Genomic DNA, 20,301 nt, shown 5'->3' with positions numbered 1-20,301 from the left:
CCGCTGCCTTCGGCTCAGGTCATGATCTCAGAGTCCTGGGATCGAGTCCCACATCGGGCTCCCTGCTCAGCAGAGAGCCTGCTTCCCTCTCTCTCTCTTTGCCTGCCTCTCCATCTACTTGTGATTTCTCTCTGTCAAATAAATAAATAAAGTCTTTAAAAAAAAAAAAAAAAAAAAAAAGAATCCACTAAAGAACTTCAGGTAGATGTGAAATTGTCTCCTGCACAAAGATACTTCTTTGTGATTATGGAGTATTAACTCTCATATAATTTAGAAATATATCTAATCATATCACAGTATAATTTCAGAATAAGCTAAGAATCTATTCTGATGAACTCAAAATTATCAGGAAAACATTAAAAGGTGTGATAAATATAATACAGGAAAAATTAAGAATGTACAACTCTAAATTTATTTTTAGGTTTATTCTACAAAAAATAGTTCATCACTGATAAGCAGTCTATCAAAAAAAATGAGTATCAAAGGATTATGATATAAATCCTTGAGTTAGGCTCAATATCATCACTTTCAAATGCCAAATTCTTCCTAAACCTTTTAAAAAGCTATTAATTATGGAGGCGCCTGGGTGGCTCAGTGGGTTAAGCCTCTGCCTTCAGCTCAGGTCATGATCCCAGGGTCCTGGGATAGAGCCCCCATCAGGCTCTCTGCTTGGCGGGGAGCCTGCCTCCCCACTTCTCTCTGCCTGCCTCTCTGCCTACTTGTGATCTCTGTCTGTCAAATAAATAAATAAATAATCTTTTTTTTTTAAAAAAAGGCTATTAATTACAATAACAAACAAGTCCAAATTTCGTATCGCCCAGATCTTTGACAAGAGATGGCACTCACATATATTCAGATATGCCATATCAAAAAAAAAAAAAAAAGTGAGTATTCAAGTATGTGTGAAAGACTAAATATATCCACTCGTCAGAATAATTTAGTAAATAAGGTTGATACCACAAATGTGCAAAAAATAGTACCTACAAAAGTCTGAGTTTTGTTTTGTTTTGTTTTTTTAAGGAAAATGTTATTAACAGGCTGATACAACAGCTCAGTTCTACAGCAAAGTCCCTTAATGTAAGAGAGGGTCAGGAGTGCCTGGGTGGCTCAGTGGGTTAAGCTTCTGCCTTTGGCTTGGGTCGTGGTCTTAGGGTCCTAGGATCAAGCCCCCCATTCAGCTCTCTGCTTAGCAGGAGGGCCTGCTTCCTCCTGTCCCTCTGCCTGCATCTCTGCCTACTTGTGATCTCTGTCTCTCTGTCAAAAAAATAAATAAAATCTTTTTTTAAAAAAAGAGAAAGAGAGAGAGTGTGTGTCAGAACAGCACTGACAGCCATGTAGCAGGCAGCTCTAACTATGTGTGCTGACCCAGTGACCATTGTGGAGAACTGTAGAACACAGCCTCTATCTAAAACTGCCAGGTATGAACCATAGGTTAAGGCTATCATACCAATTTCAAGAAACATCAGAAACTTAGATTTCTATGGGGAATCTCCCAAATCTTAAATGCTAGCAATCAGCAAGCCAAAACAAAACAAAACAACAAAAACCGGTCTGCAAGTGAAGCCAAAATCATGGGCAAGTTAATATAGCCAATGGGCCACTGGTTTTCAACCTGTGACATTGTATTTTAGGGGACATAGTGGTCCATGTAAAATTACATTTGAGGGAAATATCTCCCCTGCCATCAGCCCTCGTTAATAAAGAGGGAAACCAGTCCTTTATTCAGATATGGATTTGTGTGAAGCAACACAACTTTCATAAAATATCAATCCTTCCTTTACCTTACCTGCTTATTAAAATATACAGATTTCTAGCCAAAACAAAACAATAAAAATTTTCCAGGTACCCTCAGGGACTGTAACCTCAAACCTATTGACATTCAGTATATATCAAAGGCTTCGCCCAGAAGATAATTCCCGCAGGGCAGTCTGAACAGAAAATACTCAGAAGGTCATACAATATGCGGCCACCAGCAACACTGTCCTGTGTTAGTTAGGTTTTAACCAGGACAGAGCAGCATTACAAGAAAGAATTTAATACATCTCAATGCTATATTTACTCTAGAGGTATTATGGGAAATGTTGTTCATCACACAAGTACTCCCTGAGGATCCACAGAAGATAATCTTTATAGAGAGTATGGTTTAACCACAACCACATATACATGATCACTCTATCTAAAGGATGGACAGGACAGGCTCTTGACCTAGACCAGAGTTTGACTCTTGGCTCTGCCACTTGCTAACAATGTAATCTTGGATAAATTGCTCAAAAACCCTAGCTTCAGCACAGTCTTGCATAAAGTAAGAGGAAGAATAGCAAGTTCCTCACAAAAGCCAAGTGATACACCTTACTTTATTTTTTATACATATACATGGCATAAAAAGTGCTGATTACTTAGTTCTCTGTCTGGCCCATAAAAAACACTCAAAAAAAGTTACCTGCTGCTGTTGCTCCTACTAAGAGTTCTGCTATTATGTCTGTTCCAGAAGTACTTACATTTCCCCTGAGCCATTCTAGACTTAATATAAAGAAATTCAGGGTTTTGCTTTCCTTATTTTTGTCTTTCCCACAATTCTTTCATCTACTTTTTATTATTTTTTTAAAGATTTTATTTATTTATTTATTTATTTATTTGACAGATAGATCACAAGTAGGCAGAGAGGCAGGCAGAGAGAGATGGGGAAGCAGGCTCCCTGCTGAGCAGAGAGCCCAATGTGGGGCTCTATCCAGGTCCCTAAGATCATGACCTCAGCAAAAAGCAGAGGCTTTAACCCACTGAGCCACCCAGGCGACCCTCACCTACTTTTTAATTTTAAATTTATGAACAGGTAATAAATTGACACAGAGCCAAACAACCCATATCCTCCCTCCATCCAGTTAACTACTATTATTACTTTCCCTCTGTAAGCATCTTATAGCTCCTTCCATCAGTGCCTAGAGATCTTTCTATTTTTTAATCACTGCACAGTAGTCACAGAAAAGATACACCATAATGTATTAAACTAATCTGGCATGGGAACAACGCTGCAACAAAAAACTTTAAACACCATTTCACGTATGTGTAAATTATACCATGCATATAACTTATAAATTCCCAGATGTGGGATTACATGTCAAAGGAAATGTGTATTGTTCATCTTGACAGACCCTGTAAAACTGCCCTCCACAAGAGGTACTATCAATCTGAAATCCCATTATCAATGTATAAGGGAGCCTGTTCCTCCACAGCCTCATTAATAGAATGAGCTATAAAATGTCTAGATTTTGGCAATTTTTATGTAGGACATGGTATTTCAGCACTTTTTAATTTGCATTTCTTTTATTTTGAGAGAAGCTGAAATACTTCTGTGATTAAGAGTCATGGTATTTCTTTGTCGTATATTTCATTTTATTTTGATAAAAGTATGTTGGTACAAGGTCTTAAATGCTTTTTAAAACAAGGCAATACAAATTATATTCTATTATAAAATACAGTTAGACAATCTTAAAACACACAGAAAAATAATGGAAAGTAAAATCAAATGCTAAAAGTTACCACCTCTGGTGAATGGGGCAAAGTGACCTTTCTTCTTTCTACGTTTTCTCATTCTCTATTTTACAGAATATGAAAAACAGGAAAAATGCACCCAAAAATACTATGCACACTTTATTTTTTTTTAAGATTTTATTTATTTATTTGATAGAGAGAGATCACAAGTAGGCAGAGAGACAGGCAGAGAGAGAGGGGGAAGCAAGCTCCCTGCTGAGCAGAGAGCCCGATGTGGGACTCGATCCCAGGACCCTGAGATCATGACCTGAGCTGAAGGCAGCAGCTTAACCCACTGAGTCACCCAGGCGCCCTGCTATGCACACTTTAAAACACAAGAGGTAAGTTACACTTTTTTTTTTTTTTTTGGTAAGTTACACTTTTAATTTGTAAGCCAACTTAAATAAAAAATACAGATTCAAGTAATTATCAATATGTGATTACAGTTAAAAAAAAATTTCAAGGGTTAAGTACAATGAAATACGAAGCTTATAATAGGTTTTACCTCTTCTATATGAGGTGAAGAAATTTTTAATGAAGTTTTATTCATTTGCTGCATTATTTTCAAAAATATTAATGCTTAAAAAATCAGTGATAGGGGCACCTGGGTGGCTCAGTGGGTTAAAACCTCTGCCTCAGGTTGGCTCAGGTCATGATCCCAGTGTCCTGGGATCAAGTCCCACATCGGACTCTCTGCTCAGTGGGGAGCCTGCTTCCTCCCTTTTCTCTCTCTCTTTCTCTCTCTCTCTCTGCTTACCTCTCTGCCTAATTGTGATCACTGTCTGTCAAATAAATAAATAAAATCTTAAAAAAAAAATAAAGATCAGTGATATTTGGAAAGTAGAAATTCAAACTAACAGAAATATTTTTACTAATTTTAAAAAGTCTAATGCTTCCTTTTTCTGAAAATGATCAAACAAGAAATTCTTATTAATTTTGACATTATTCATTTATAATTTTACTGCATTTGAACAGGGGCTGGGCTATAAGTTGGCAAGTAATTTATAAAACATTTATCATTTGCTCAAAACCTAAGTTGCAGAAGACTAGGCAAATAAGATAAGCAAACTAGAAACAACCTCCTCAATGCAGTATTTCAAAAACCGAGCATTTCTGGGTAATAAGAAATACTTACTACCTGGCCTGTATTGGATATTTTATCACATATACAGAACCAGGAAGCCTTCAGACCTAGCTACTGAGGTCAAGCAGACTTTTCCTTTAAGAAACAAATAATAAATATTTTAGGCTTTGCAAGCTACACGGTCTCTACAACAATCATTCAACTCTACCATAGTGGCACCAAAATAGTTACAGATCATACATAAACAAATAGGAATGGCTGTGCCCCCAAAAATCTTTACTTATTAACACAAATATGAATGTCATATAATTTTCATGTGTCACAAAATGTTTTGTTTTAGAACCATTTAAACATGTAAAACCACTCTTAGCTTGTGGGCTGAACATAAACAGGCAGTAGTGAGCTATATTTGATACAACAGGCCATAGTTTGCATATGTGTTTTCAAGGTGAATGACAAAGTTTTCTGATCATTACCTACTAGAAATACATTTTAAAATTCACTGTACTGGGTGCCTGGGTGGCTCAGTTGGTTAAGCGACAGCCTTTGGCTCTGGTCATGATCCCAGAGTCCTGGGATCAAGTCCCACATCAGGGTCCCTGCCCAGCAGGAAGCTTTCTTCTCCCTCTCTTCCCTGCTCCTGCCCTATCTCTGCCTCTCTTGCTCCAATAAATAAATAAGATCTTTCAAAAAAAAAAAAAAAATCACTGTCCTAATAGGTCATCTGGGTAGCTCAGTCAGTTAAGTGTCCAACTCTTGATTTTGGCTCAGGTCATGATCTCAGGGTCATGGGATCAAGCCCCACATCAGGTTTCCCACTCAGTGGGGAGCCTACTTGAGATTTTCTCTCTCTCTCTCTCTTTCCCTCTGCCCCTTCCCCTGGGCACACTCTCTAAAACAAATCTTTAAAAAAAAAAAAAATGACTGCTATGTGTGTGCACATGCACATACACACATGCCCCTGAAACAAAAGTTTATGAAATAATACTTTGCTGTACTACATGACACACTATTATTTTATACTTTAATACGGGTTACTAACGGGCATCAATCCATTGTTTGAAAATAAAATTGATATCTAGAGAAATTAAGTTATTTCGTGCAAACATACACACACAGAATCAGTGAGAGAGCCATGCCTAGAATCCGAACACTCTGACTTGATTTTCAGAGTGCCCTGTCCTGCCAGGACACACCCCACTAACTCGTCATGCCTATCAAGTCAAACCAACTGGATCAAGTATGCTTGCAACATGCATTTGTTCCTCCAGGCTCAAATTATTGTCACTTGAAGGAACAAATGCAGTTCCCATGCAGTTCCCCCACAGTTCCTGTGGGCATTTCCTAAGGAGAACCTGAGAAGACAAATGTGACCAGGATGAACTTTGTTTCCAACACTGCAACCTCCCCAAGGCTGCAATGCCTCATCTCAATCCTCCAGCATCAATCTAAAGCCCCCACCCACTCAGCTCCACCCTGCAAGTGACCCAAACTTAGAGGAGTCTGAGCCCCTGGCAATCATCTCTTCTCATTCTGAGAGGCTGTGACATGCCCACTCATGCTTAAAACAAGTGAATCACTTGAGTTCCACACATAGTCGACCTGCTGCCATGGTGTACAAGCAATCTCACCTCCTTTAGCTGATCTGGGTCAAGATGCCTGCTGGTCCTAGACACAAGAGTCTAAAGACACCCTTGGCAGCCTGTAGGGAAGTTGTACCCTTTTTACATCACCCATGGAAAGACAACATCCACTCTGGGAACCAGGACTACTAACCCTGCAGAGCTCAGAGGTACAGGGACAGAAAGTACCAAGTCCCCTAGTGGAACTGCGAGCCACAGATAGGTAGGACTATTTTCTGTCCCCACCTCCTGGTCCTCCTGGTATGAGACTTATGCATTCTTTCTTTTGGGAATACAGAACCACGTGGAAGTTTCTAATTTAGTACATATACTTCATTTTGAAAGATGGCAAGCCATACTACACAGTATTTCCTCCTAGTTGGGAGCTTCACTGGCCTTTTGAAGGCCATTCTGGCACTCTAAGAAGCCAGGTGCCTCTGGACAGTGCAGTGTGTGTGTGTGTGTGTGTGTGTGTGTGTGTGTGATGCATCCAGTGGATGCCAGAGCCACGCCCACTTCTACACACCTTTCCCAGTTCTGATGCTACATCTTATGTGATTCCATACCTGTGGGTCAAGGAGCCAAATGGTACCATTAAACACACACTAAGTTGCTAAGTAAAAATGATTAATTTATATAATACATTAAATATTAAAAAATTAAGAAGATACAACTGTTGTTTTAAAAAAGCCTATAGTCCAAGGAAAATCAAATGCCCACAGCAGTGTCTTCTGTATCATTATGTGCTATACTCATAACAAGAGCACAGAGATTAGGTACTAGTAAACCATCATCACAAAACCCTAAACATAATCACTGAAAAGAGTCAAGTTGCACCACAAATGTACTTAGAGGCCAGGTATTACTAGATGGTAATAGTTAATACTATTTGTAATTTATAAAATTAATTGGCAAGATCTAATAACTTTAGTTACTGTTTTTATGAGACCCAAATTTTCATACTGAGTATTTCCAATTTCAATTTTTGCAACAAAGTAATATGTGTCCACATTTCCATTTTTAAATCATAAATCTAAATCAAGTTCAAATTATAATAAAATACTAAATTAATATATTGCTACTAATATTTATTAAAGATTAGTAAATAACCTATATATTCAGATGCCATCTAAATAAAAATTTCTAAATTGTCCAATGGTCAGGTTTATTATGCTGGCTCCATCTGAATAAGTAATGAGCTTAGAAAATAAAGTTAACCCATAAGAACAATTGCAAATAAGAGCAAATTTCCAAAGCAGGATAAAAAAAATGACAATAACTTTAATTCAGAATACTTTTCTTCCTAAGTACCCATATTTTGACAATGGGCTTGTTTTAAGAGAAAGAAGAAACCTGAAACTCACCTTTGTACACCATATGGTCTTTCTAAAATAGGCTCTTTGAATGGAGGTGGAATGTGACCAAAATAATCAGGATAAGCCACTTCTGAATATTCTGGGACAGACTTTGTATTTTTCACAATCTCAATATAGAGATCTGAGTCGTGGAGTGTGGGTCCATCAGAGACTTCCACTGACGCTTGCTCCACTGATGAAACAGACTCTGTATCTTCATCATCCTCAGTTTCAACTCCAGTACAACACAGTTTCCCTAGCTGAACTGTTCTTCCCTCAAAAAGAACATTTCCACAAGCGGCCATGTGTGGACAAGCTTTAGTGCACGTGAGGACGGTAAGAGGGAGGTTGTAGTCCTTCTTGGCTCCTGCAGTAAAACCTGGGGCTGTCTGGGAAGGGATATTCTGCAACGTAATTCGGTCCAAGGCCTTCACAATATCATTGTTTACGCCCTGAGTGGATGTAATAGTTCTGTTTTGATCACCTAGCTGCTGTTGTGATGTTCTGTCATTATTCTTAATATCTTCTTTTGCCACATCCATACAGGTAGGTTTCTTATCACCTTCCTCTCCTTTAGGAGACACATTTGCATTCCTGACAACTCCTTTTTTTAAGTTGCCTGGATTCCCAGATGCTTCCTCTCCCGCAGTAGGAACAACAATAGGACCACGTACTTTTCCCTCAAATACGAAAGGCTTTGGTTCTTTGGAGATTAAATCATAGTCCTTTGAAAATTAAAAAAAAGCAAAAAACAAAAAACAAAACATGTTCAACCTTTTACCTGTAAATATTAAAATGTATTAACAAAACTAAGACTATATTCTTGAATATGCTGCTTCAGAAACCTAACATTTGAAAATCAGGAAGATAGATAAAAGAGTATGTTTTAATTTCACTAAGAAAACACAAAGTATTTAGCCACAAAATTCATTACACTTATTTTACTTTTTCGATTATAAAAATAATGCCTACATATAAGAGAAATATGGGAAATTTTAGAAAAGCACAAAGATATTAAAAGCATCCAGGCTCCTATTAAAAAAAAAAACACACACAACTGAATTGTTATTCATTAACTCAACAATTAGAGTGTCTGTTTTGTGCCAAGCAATGTTTCAGGCACTTAAATACCATCAACTTAAAAACAAAAAGAGAAACAAAAACCTCTTCCCTCTTGCAGCTTCCTTCTTTGGAAGGAAGGGAGAGGACTGTCAACACGTCAAGTAATAAACATGACACAGGCCCACCTGGGTAGCTGAGTCGGTTAAGCATTCACTCTTGATTTCAGCTCAGGTCAAGATCTCAGGGTCCTGACATCAAGTCCCCCACCCCATGAGGCTCTGGGCTTGGCAGGGAGTCTGCTTGAGGATCCTCTCCCTCTTCCTCTGCACCCACCCCTATGTGCACCCTCTTTTCCTTTTCTAAAATAAATCTTTCTTTAAAAATGACAAAAATGTATGCTATGGAAGGTGAGTAGGCTAAAGCATTAAAGAGGGGAGAATGGGGTACTGGTACTGTGGACTGGGAGTGCCAAGGGGAGGGAAGATGGGCTACAATTTGAAATTCCATGGATTTGTGACGCCTCACTGGGAAGATAACATAAAAGCAAAGGCAGAAAGGGCTGCCATGCTCAGGAGCCAGAGTAGAAGAATGCCTGATGTATGCAGAGACCAGCAAGGGAGTTAGGATGGCTGGCACAGAATGAGCAAGATGAAATCCAAGATGTAAAAGAGGACCAGATACTGTATGGCTTTGCAGGCTACACTGGCAGCCAATGGACAGTTTGGGGAAGAGGAATGCCATGAGATGACTTAAATTTAGGAAAACAAAAAACACACACAAAAGAAAACAAAACCTGTGTAAGCACAGAGTTCCTTAACTACCTAGAGTACAGGGTTTCATAACCAAAGGGGTTGAGACATTTGATCTAGATAATTCATTTTTAGAGAGAGGGAAACAAACCATAAGAGAGTCTTAACCGGGGCGCCTGGGTGGCTCAGTGGGTTGGGCTGCTGCCTTCGGCTCGGGTCGTGGTCTCAGGGTCCTGGGATCGAGTCCCGCATCGGGCTCTCTGCTCCGCGGGGAGCCTGCTTCCCTCTCTCTCTGCCAGCCTCTCTACCTACCTGTGATCTCTCTCTGTCAAATAAATAAAATATTTAAAAAAAAAAAAAGAGTCTTAACCATAGAGAACAAACTGAGGTTTACTGGAGGGAGGCGGGCATTAAGGAGGGCACTTGGGATGAGCACTGGGTGTTGTTATACATAAGTCATGAATCACTAAATTTTATGCATGAAGCCAATTTTACCCTAAATGTTAACTAGCTAGAATTTAAATAAAAATTCAAACTTGTGTGTGTGTGTGTGTGTGTGTGTGTGTGTGATTTCTTTTTTGTTGGGTTTTGGTTCTGTATTTCAGGGGTCAGGGGTGGCAAGATAGGCAGCACCATCTTGCACGTTATAGGATGTTTGGCAACATCCCCGGCCTCTCTCCTCTGTCCACTCTAGATGCCCGTAGCATCCCCACCCATTTGTGATCACCAAAAATATCCCCAGATATTGTCAAACACGCCCTGGAGACAAGCCCAGTTGAGAACCACTGTTCTATTATCCTTCTGAGGACTGAGGACCAATTAAGAGTCTAGGCAAGTTGGTGAGAAGGGGTTGGATTCCAAATGCACGGTGAGCCAGAAGTGCCATGACACTGCAAAAGACCAGAGGCAGGACAGAAGGTACACATATGTGACAGAGGTGTCACATATGGCACCAAAGTGCTTGCCTGAATAAACGAAAAGCTTTAGTTTAGCTCTGAGAGGTTAAATGTGAGCTATTAAAGTAGGCAATTAGACATATAAGTTTAGAATGGAGAAGAAATATCCATCCAGAAGACAAATACTTGAGAGTCATTATCATACAGATATTATTCTGAACAATGAGAATGGAAATCATCATTGGAAAGAACTAAAGAGAAGAAAAAAAACTGAACACCGGGGCACTAAAATCAATCTACAGAGGTTGAAGAGATAAAGATAAAACCGAAAAGGAGACAGAGAAGGAAAAGTCAGTCTGGAAAGACAAATACCAGGAAAGAAAAATGTCCTAAAAGCCAAGTTTAAAAAAAAGGATGCTGCTGACAAATCAAGTAAGCTTCTCTCCTTTTAGATTTATATAAATATTTTTTTGTCTATATAAGACTCTATAAAAGAAATATACCGCAATTGACTTAACCTTTATTCCACAGTTGGGCATTAAGTCCTTTATACAACAGAGAAGGATTTAAACACATAAAGCATGTAAGTAAGTCATTTCCAAAATTATTACTATAAAGAATTCTGTAATGAACATCCTTCTGCATAAAATTTTTCTTTCTTTAGCACGATTTCCTAAGCACAGACATGGAATTACAGGGACAGATACTACAATCAATTTTAATATTTAATACAAATTGTCCAAATACTCTCCAATAATACATATCTTAATATTTATTCTCACTCTGTATGAGGTTATCTATTCCAACTGATCTTCTTCCTTGCCAACATTAGCTACTATAGTTTTAAAACACTTCTTTAAAAGTGGTAGTTAAGAAGTATCATCTCCTGTCATTTAAATTTTAATTTCCCTATGAGAAAAGCAAAAAATTGTCTATTCATCTGTTAACTGGTTTAATTCTTCATAGATAACTTATTTGTTCCTGAAATATAGGGTTTTTCTTATTTTGTTGTATAAATTCCTCCATTAAAAAAATACAGACATACACACACACATAAACTAATCCTCTAACCCGTTTTTTGCAAATATTTTTCTGTATTTGCACTTCTTTTAATTTTTTTAACTTTTTAAGAATCATTATGTCATGAAAATTATGAAACTTTTCCTTTGGGATTGATTCCTTAAATATCCACTGTATAAAAACCAGGAACTTAAAGATGATTCACTTCCAGCCCCTCTACCACATCTAATCCAAGGAGACAGTGGAGGCACAAAGGAGGTAGTAGGTAGGTGGCTGTGCATTACAGCTGTTGAAGAGGAAAACACTCTGTTGATTTATGAACACTGGCATTCAGAGAATAGTGCTGAATTAAGTGGCATCTAATATCTAGATGCCATTTTGATTCAAGAAGTTACTTCAGTATCAAAGTCGGTATGCAGCAGAGGAAGTTTCCCCATAAACAAACAAGAATGTAATATGAAAGCTGCATTTTTTAAAAAGAGTGTAAGCACATTCCATGTACATAAATTAATTTAAAATAATAAGTTGAGGCAAACAGTTAAGAGGTTTGATTTTTAGAACAGCAAGTTAACTGTAAATATTTTGATGTTAATCTGCTCATCTATGATCTGAGATCATGCTGAACTGAGAACAATTCAAAATACAATTTAATGCATTAGGGTAAAAAAGTGAAAATAGTAATTCTACCTACAATCTTCAGATCACCCTCGTAATATGTGTTATGAGTCCATTTTTCCTGAGAATGCCCTTATTCTGAAAAATTCTATAGTTAGAAGAGATTGTTCAGAAAAGATGGGCTGCCGTGTATATATGAAAGATAGTTTTTTAATAAAACAGACATTTATTTTGTATCAAAAATACCACTGCGCTTATCTTATACCATCTGTACACATGTGGTGATACTAATGCTGAACTGTAAAATTCAGGAATTAAAATGTGACCCTGTAATTCTTAAAAAAAAAAAAAAAAAATCCTGTTGTAGGAAACCTGGTGAGTAAGGTATCACACCTCAGAAACTCTTATAATTGCTGGGTAAGATATTAAAATATTTTAAGTACAACAAATGAATAAGACAGCAAAAACAAAGAGGAAATAGTAATGAAGATGGGATCCCAAAGTAGTAACTTCCACTTGGAAAATATTTGCTAAACCAGGTGACCTGGGGTTTAGGTTTTTCTATCTCAGAGTATAAAGAATAGGAGACTATCCCAGGACCTGCATAAGATGGGAAGTCTACCAAAAGGTCCTCCTCCCGTAAAGATGAAACCTCATAAAGAACGAAACCTTTGCTATAAATCCCCTAGAAATAGTCCTACCACAAAAGAAATAGTGAAGAAAACCAACAGTCTCAAACCTTAGCACTAAGAGGGTTAAAAAAAAAAAAAAAAGACTACTCATAAATTGGTACCAAAAGCCTAACATCACACACCACACAAACTGAAGCCTGAACTCACATTACTTGAGTATTCCAAAAACCCTCAAGGAGGAATGTAACTTATATGAGTGCTTGTCAAAGGAAATAACAAAAATGTCTGGTGTTTCCACATAAGCTCCACAAACAGAATTATAAAGAAAACAGAATTATAAAGAAAATCAGCTCACAGGGAGGAAAAAACAACAACAACTAAATGAAAAATTAAGCAAGTAGAAGAGAACTAACTAAAACAAACAAATGTAGAAAAAGACCTACAAGAATTTCAGACACTAAAACTATAAGACTAACTAAATGGCTATATGTAATATGTTGAAAAGTAATAAAAGACAAGAAACAAGAAGTTTAAGAGTGACTAAACAGATCTTTTATAAACCTTCAACACCAAAAGAGAAAACAAGTTTCAGTGCCCAATGGATGTTTATAATGACCAATCAGATAGAGCCAAAAATAAAATGACGGAACTGGCAGACTGTTTGAATGAATTCAGTTGAATGCAGCACAGAGAAAGAAAGGGAAAACATGAAAAAGAGTTAAAAGAAACAGAAGAGAGTAAAAAAGTCTGGATTACCATCCGACTGGTAATGCCAAAAGAGAGAAGGAAAGAGAAAAAGGCACTTTCTGGAGAAGAGGTGGATTTTTCCAACCCCTAAGAGAAAACAACTCAGATTCTAAAAGACAGTGAATTCCAAACAAGATTTAAAAAAGAATACCCACCCTTAGTCAACACTACTGGGAAATTGTGGAGCAGGAAGCTAAAGAAATTATCCCAAAAGTCACCACAAACAATGTGTTATAAAGTGAAAACATACAATTCCCATACATACTACCCAACAATTTCACTCATAGTTATCCACCCAAGAGAAATGAAGGCAAATCTCCACCAAAAAAAAAAAGCTTTTTACACAGATTCTGGTATCAATCTTATTCACAGTAGCCCCAAAATGCAACCATTCCAGTGTTCAGCAAGTGAATAGATGAAGAAATTATGGTACATCCATACAATGAAATACCACTCAGCAATCAGGAAAGAGATACTGATACATACAACATCAGTGAACCTCAAAACCCTAAGACAAGCACAGAGGCCTTACACAAGAGTACATTCACATAGGATCCTGGTTATGAGAAGTTCCAGAACAGGCAAAGTTAACCTATAGTAACAGAGAGTAGATCAGTAGTTACCTGGGCAGGAAGGGGGTGGGGGAGAGACTGACCACACAGACACAGGGGCCCAGGGACACACCTGGAGTGACGGAAATAATTCTGTATCTTGGCTGGGTTGGTAGCTGCACAGTTGTACAAATTTGTCAAAACTCACTGAACTTAAATATGAATAATTTACTGCATGTAAATTATATTTCATTAAAGTTGATTTTTAGAAACCAGCCAGAGAAACCAACTTTCAAGAATGATTACAAAGTAAAGACAACTTTCAAACCAAGAGAGACACTAAAAGACATAATTCCAGCAGAAGGAAAGTAAGTCAGACTGAAAGACTGAGAAACAAGAAGTAAAAAACAAAAAGTAGTAAAAATGTCTGTAAATCATAACACTGAATGTAAAACACAAAGCAATACCATCATATAGATTTTTTTTAAAGCTAGCGTTAAAACATAAATTAAAAATATGTACATTGGTTTAGGAGGTGATTATACTTAAAGTATTCCAAGTTTCATTTTATCATTAAAAGAAGAAAGGTTCCGATTAACATCAGAATAGTAAAAATGTATGTTACAACACCAAGAGTAGCTAGAATTTCTGTATATATGTCAATATTCAAACTTATACTTCAAAGGAATAGTTTATTGTATGTAAATGTACACCTCAACAAAGTTGATTAAAAAAATGACAAGACCGAACAGCTTCCAAAAGGATAAGGGTTAAAAAGTGAAACAAAAAAAGAGTCAATCGAAATGAAGGCTAAAAAAAAGACAAAGATAACACAGGTGAAACAAATGAAAACACAAAATAAGATCTCATAAATATAAATCCAAATACAGTAATAATTCTTTGTAAATGAACTAAATGCTCCAGTTAAATGAACTAAATGTTCCAAGACTCAGACTTGATTTTTTTAAATCCAACTATACACTGTTTAAAAAGATATACATCTAAGGATATCAAAAAGCTGAAAGTAAAAAGATCTTAAAAGATACCAGGCAAGGGGCACCTGAGTGGCTTGGTAGGCTGAGCAACTGACTCTTGACTTCAGTTCAGGTTGTGACCTCAAAGTTGTGGGACGGAGCCTGCACTGGACTATCAAGGCTGCTCAAGATTCTCTCCCTTGGCCTCTGCCCCTCCCCCTGAAGCATGTGCTCTCCTCTCTCAAAAGTAAAATAAAATAAAAATAAAAGACACCAGGTAAGTCATCAAAGTTAATTTAGCTATATTAATATTTAATTGAACATTTTTTGCCTTAAATTCTTAGAGATGAGCAACTTTACAGCATCAGCAACTTCGTAACCATTAAAATTTCATTTCAGGGATGCATGGGTGACTCAGATGGTTAAATGACCGACTATTGGTTTTAGCTCAGGTCATCATCTTAAAGTCTTGGGACAGAGCCCTACGTTGCACTCTACGTTCAGCAGGAGTCTGCTTGGGATTCTCTCTCTCCCTCTCCCCCACCCCAACCTGCTCGCTTACTTGCTTGCTCTTCTCTCTCACTCTCTCTCTAAAATAATCTTTTAAAAAAAAAGTTCATTCCAGGAGGAGCAGAAATCAATTCACATTTATATGCAATAAATAAATAAACTCAAAAATACATAACAAAAACTGACCTACAAAAAGAAGGAGACACATTTGCAATCACAGTGAGAAATTTTTAACACATTTTTCACAGTAATTGATAGGGCTGGAATAAAAATCCAGGACAGAAAAAATCTTCTCAACATGATGACCAATCTTATCCCAATGGGAAAACATACCACTGTGCGTGACAGTTACAGAAGAGTTCTTTCCAAGGATGCAAAAATAGTAACAAAAGCTGATCAAATTCAATGCCATAAAATAAGCCTCAAAAATTTCAAAAGATTCTAATTATAAAGAATGTCCTCTTGGGGCACCTGGGTGGCTCAGTTGGTTAGGTCATGATCCCAAGATCCTGGGATCAAGCCCCACGTCGGGCTCTCTGCTCAGTGGGGAGTTTGCTTCTCCTTTTCCCTCTGCATGTACTCGCTTTTCCTCTCTTTGTTCCTAACTCTCTCTCTCAAATAAACAAAATCTTTAAAAAAAAAAGTAGACGGTCCTTTTCCTGCTACAAATGCTAGAAGTCAGCAGAAAGATAAATACAAAATCGGAATTTTAAAAAGCTTACTTTGACATGACTAATGAATCAAAGAAAAATCATAATGAAAATAAAATTTCAAAACAAAGATAATGAAAATACTAAATATCAAAATATGTGTGGGGCGCCTGGGTGGCTCAGTGGGTTAAGCCACTGCCTTCGGCTCAGGTCATGATCTCAGGGTCCTGGGATCGAGTCCCGCATCGGGCTCTCTGCTCAGCGGGGAGCCTGCTTCCCTCTCTCTCTCTCTCTGTCTGCCTCTCCATCTACTTGTGATTTCTCTCTGTCAAATAAATAAATATAATCTTAAAACAAAAAATATGTGTGATGTAGCTAAAACAGTAACTGGAGAGAAATTTATAACTTGAAAATATACATCCTGGAAAAGAAGACTGATAATTACTGGATACCTATCTTAAAAACTGGAGGAAGAAGGAGGGGGGCAGTGACCAAAAGCAGGAAAATCAAGAGATGGCACTCTAAGCCTACCGTTTAGATGCATGGGGATTTCAACTTCAAAAACATGCTAAAATTGATTCTAGGAAACAGCAAGTAGGAAGGGGATCCAGTTTTTCCTGATTAAACTGTAAAATTATGTGACTCTTTAAACTCTGTCCATACATATCTTAAATAAAAATTTAAAACCAAATTAAAAAGAGGAATAAAAGAAAAACAAAAGTCCACATGGTAACTGTCATCATGCTACCAAAGACATGAAAAAAGAGCTATGAAAATTCAGAATTTTGACACTGCCAATATTCTGCTATTAAGAAACAAAAGCAAATAAAACTGTAACCGTCACTATGAATAAATAATCACAGTTTTAAAAGCATGATAAGAGCCTTCAAAAAGTCTGTTGATAATTACTTTAACAATTCTATATTTTGTCTTCAAATGCATTCAATGTGCCTCCATCTGGCCACTGAGTAACTGCCTTAACACATCTGGAAAAAAAGTGGATGGTGTACAGAAAACACATCAAGTAATTTTAAGCTCCAATGGTGGATCCTGAAAATGACATGCAAATCCAAATGGAAAAAGTTGTAATTGAACTTAATTTCATTTAATGTTTAATATGTCATGATCTGCCAGTATTTGACAATATGATAGCTGAAAAAATCCTTTCAAATACTTATCTGGAACCAACCAATATTTTCAATTCTCAAAAATCTTTCACTTAATAATTTAACTGCTGCTTAGATATAGTTCCAACACACACTTCAAATAATAGAGACCAAAGCGTTTGAACAATGCATTCCTCTGAAACTGAAAAATGAGAAAGGTAGTCCAGTGCCAACACAACTACTTCAGAAATGATTTTCCAGTTATGTAAATAAAAGACAATGTGCTATTCCCCGTAACGTACGCTATAGAAATACAGCTGTTCTACATTAAACTTTATGGCAAAGTAGAGAGACACAGGAATAAATACATGTTATCTGAAATACTTGATGCAGGTTTTTTTGCTTAAACATAATAAAAAGAAGTGACTCACTTGGGGAGACTTTTCAGAGCACTTACACTCTGACTAGCCTGTCTTTACCATCTGACCTTGGCCAAGTCAGACCAAAAGTAGGAACCTGCTCTCTTCAGCAACCAAACTAAAGGACAAGCTGGCCCAGCAGGAAAACATCAAGGGTAGCCTGTTCCAGGTGATGTATTAACAGGCAGACCTACAAGAACTCACCATCACAACCTACAAGAAAGAAGTGGCCTGCGAAAGAATGAGAATCAAAATCCCAGCCTTGACACCCATTAAAAAAATTTTCTTTACTCTCACATCAAAACTCTTACCATTTTTATTCATGTTATATAGTTCTTATACACACAGAGAGAAGAAAGTAGGTGACTTCTTCACATAATAATCAATCCCTTCCCCAAATTCCTTCCATATATATATATATATATATATATATATACACACACACATATATATGTATATATATATACATACACACACTCACAATACATATATATAATACACACAGCATACAAAATGTGTTCATCAACTGCTTACATTATTGGTAAGAATTTCAGTCAACAGTAGGCTTTAAGTAAGTTTTGGGGGAGTCCAAACTTATACATGCATTTTTTTACTTTATTGGGAGGTTGGCACCCCTAACCTCCATGTTTTTCAATGGTCAACTGTACTTCCTTTTTTTATTTTTCACATATAACCTTACAATGAAGTCTTTTTCTTTAAGCAACTAGGAATTAAATGCATGGATCTGGGAGGCATGAGGACCTGTAGTAAGAGCTGAATAAATCTGAGATTATCTGGTCCAAATGCTTTATTTTACAGGTTAAGATCCTAGACAATTTCAGGGACTTATTCAGGGACCCACCATAAGGGAGCAGCTGAATGAGAATAAGAAACTCTATCTACTAATTCCCATCAATTCAATCTGGTTTACTTGCTGCATAACCCACGCTAAGTAAGTACACTCCAGAAAATAAATGAGGGTAAGAAATGTTAACAAGGAGTCAGTCTCCCTATGAACCAACTCAGATATAAAGACTTCGGGCCGTCCTCCCCTGGCCCCACAGTCCTCGCTTATATGGTGATTGTCAGGAAAAACAAGCCAACCAGCAGAGACTCCTGTTTTAATTCAGCACTTGCTCAGCTTCTACCTCCCCCTTCAGCTGGACGGAACTGACAGACGACTTCAACTTAAGATTTTAAAATGCCATTTTAAAGATTTCTTTTTTTAAATAAAAAACTATGCTAATTAAAGCAATGAGCCAAAGTGATGATAAAATGCAAAAGCTAGTCCAAAAACTTAATAAGCTAGTCCCTTCATTTTACAGATAAGCAGTTTGCAGCTCAGAATGCTAAAGTAACTGCCCAATGACACCCAAAATACTTTCATATTAGAAATAAAATCCAGACGGAAAACAGTGATTATAGGCCTAAGGAAGGGGGAAAAAAAAAAAAAAAAACTGTTTCTTAAAATCAATTAAGATGCTGTATTTTCTATATTTATACCTGAAAATCATCAACAAGCTCAGGGAAAAGGTGTTCATACATTTTAAGTTCTTCTATCGTTCGTCCGGGTTCCTGCTGGGGTTTTAGTTTGTTAATATCCGTTTCAATATCATCATTCTGAAATAATAGAAACGTAACCAGTTAAGAAAATGTAACCAGTTAAGAAAAATACATTCCAGATTAAAGTTTTCCAAATTATTAATTGCATGTAGAGAATAATCACTGAATAAAGGTTGTACTAATTTCACAGTAAGTTGAAATCTGCTTGTATTGGACCACCGTTGTGTTGTTGCTGTTTTGGTTACTGCACTGTATTTTGTTTTTCTCAGAGTTTATTCTAATAGAACACAGTATTTGGGCTCCTCAAGATAGAAAACCTAATGTCAAGATACAGACTAAAGGATGCTCCCCTCAATCTCCTCAGTTGCCATATTTTTACTCCTATTAAAGGTCAGTTAAACTTAAGAAAATTAATTTAAAAATATAAATATATGATGGTGGTGGCAATAATCAAAATAACTAACATTTACTGAGCACTGAAAATGTGAGAAGCACTATGCTAAGGATTTTACATAATTTAAACTGCAGAAGAACACTATCAAGTAGATAGTATCAACACTTCCATTTCACTGAAGAGGAAACTGAGGTAGAGGTTAAGGGGCTTGCTCAAAATTACACAGTGCGCAAAGAGCCAGGATATAAAACTAATCACTTATTTCAAAGCATACTCTGTTAGTCAATGCACTGCTTCAAGAAAACCAATGATTACCCTGTACTCTCGTATTCCATGTTCAACAAAGTTCCCCTAGAAAAGTTCAGTGTCACCACACAGTTATGTTTTTCAGGGTGGATGGGGAAGGGCGGGTGCGGGGGCAGTATGTAGAAAATTGAAATACAGCCAGAAATTATTTCCATGCTCCTTTAGGAAGGAAGAGGGTAAATTTAAAAGGGAGATATGACCTCAGAAAAACAGGACATGTATCTGGGATTAATTCGATCTGTTATCTACTCGAAGACCTAATATACACTGTGCCAGAAAGACAAGTGTCAGTCTACCTACCATCCAAGCTATTCTCTATGACTTTCAACAAATCTGACTTCACATATATACAAACCCACCATTATCTTCATTGCTAATGAGAGATATAAGACTTACTAATTTTCAATGGGTTTAATTTTATAATTATCTTAATATCAGAGTAAACCTACTTTTAGCCTTAAATCTGTTCTACCATGCTTCAATCCTTATAATGCTTTATATACATGTATCAGACTAAA

At 37.0% G+C, this 20,301-nt stretch overlaps 1 protein-coding gene across 5 annotated transcripts in view; it reads right to left on the bottom strand.

Annotated features, from left to right (window-relative positions):
- The window catches only part of AGTPBP1 (ATP/GTP binding carboxypeptidase 1), a 157,523-nt gene that overhangs the window by 55,979 nt on the left and 81,243 nt on the right, over nucleotides 1–20,301 (bottom strand). For all 5 annotated transcript variants that reach the window (XM_059141476.1, XM_059141473.1, XM_059141471.1 and 2 more), the window contains 2 exons: nucleotides 19,024–19,140; nucleotides 7,599–8,314 (listed from right to left, as the gene is read on the bottom strand). In XM_059141476.1, coding sequence (XP_058997459.1) covers nucleotides 7,599–8,314; nucleotides 19,024–19,140 — 833 coding nt within the window. The remainder of the gene's footprint in view (nucleotides 1–7,598; nucleotides 8,315–19,023; nucleotides 19,141–20,301) is intronic.

This window comes from Mustela lutreola, chromosome 12 (genome assembly GCF_030435805.1).
Source record: "Mustela lutreola isolate mMusLut2 chromosome 12, mMusLut2.pri, whole genome shotgun sequence".
Lineage (NCBI taxonomy): Eukaryota > Metazoa > Chordata > Mammalia > Carnivora > Mustelidae > Mustela > Mustela lutreola.
The sequence above is the reverse complement of the archived record's forward strand: the minus strand, read 5'-3'. Positions and strand labels throughout refer to the sequence as shown.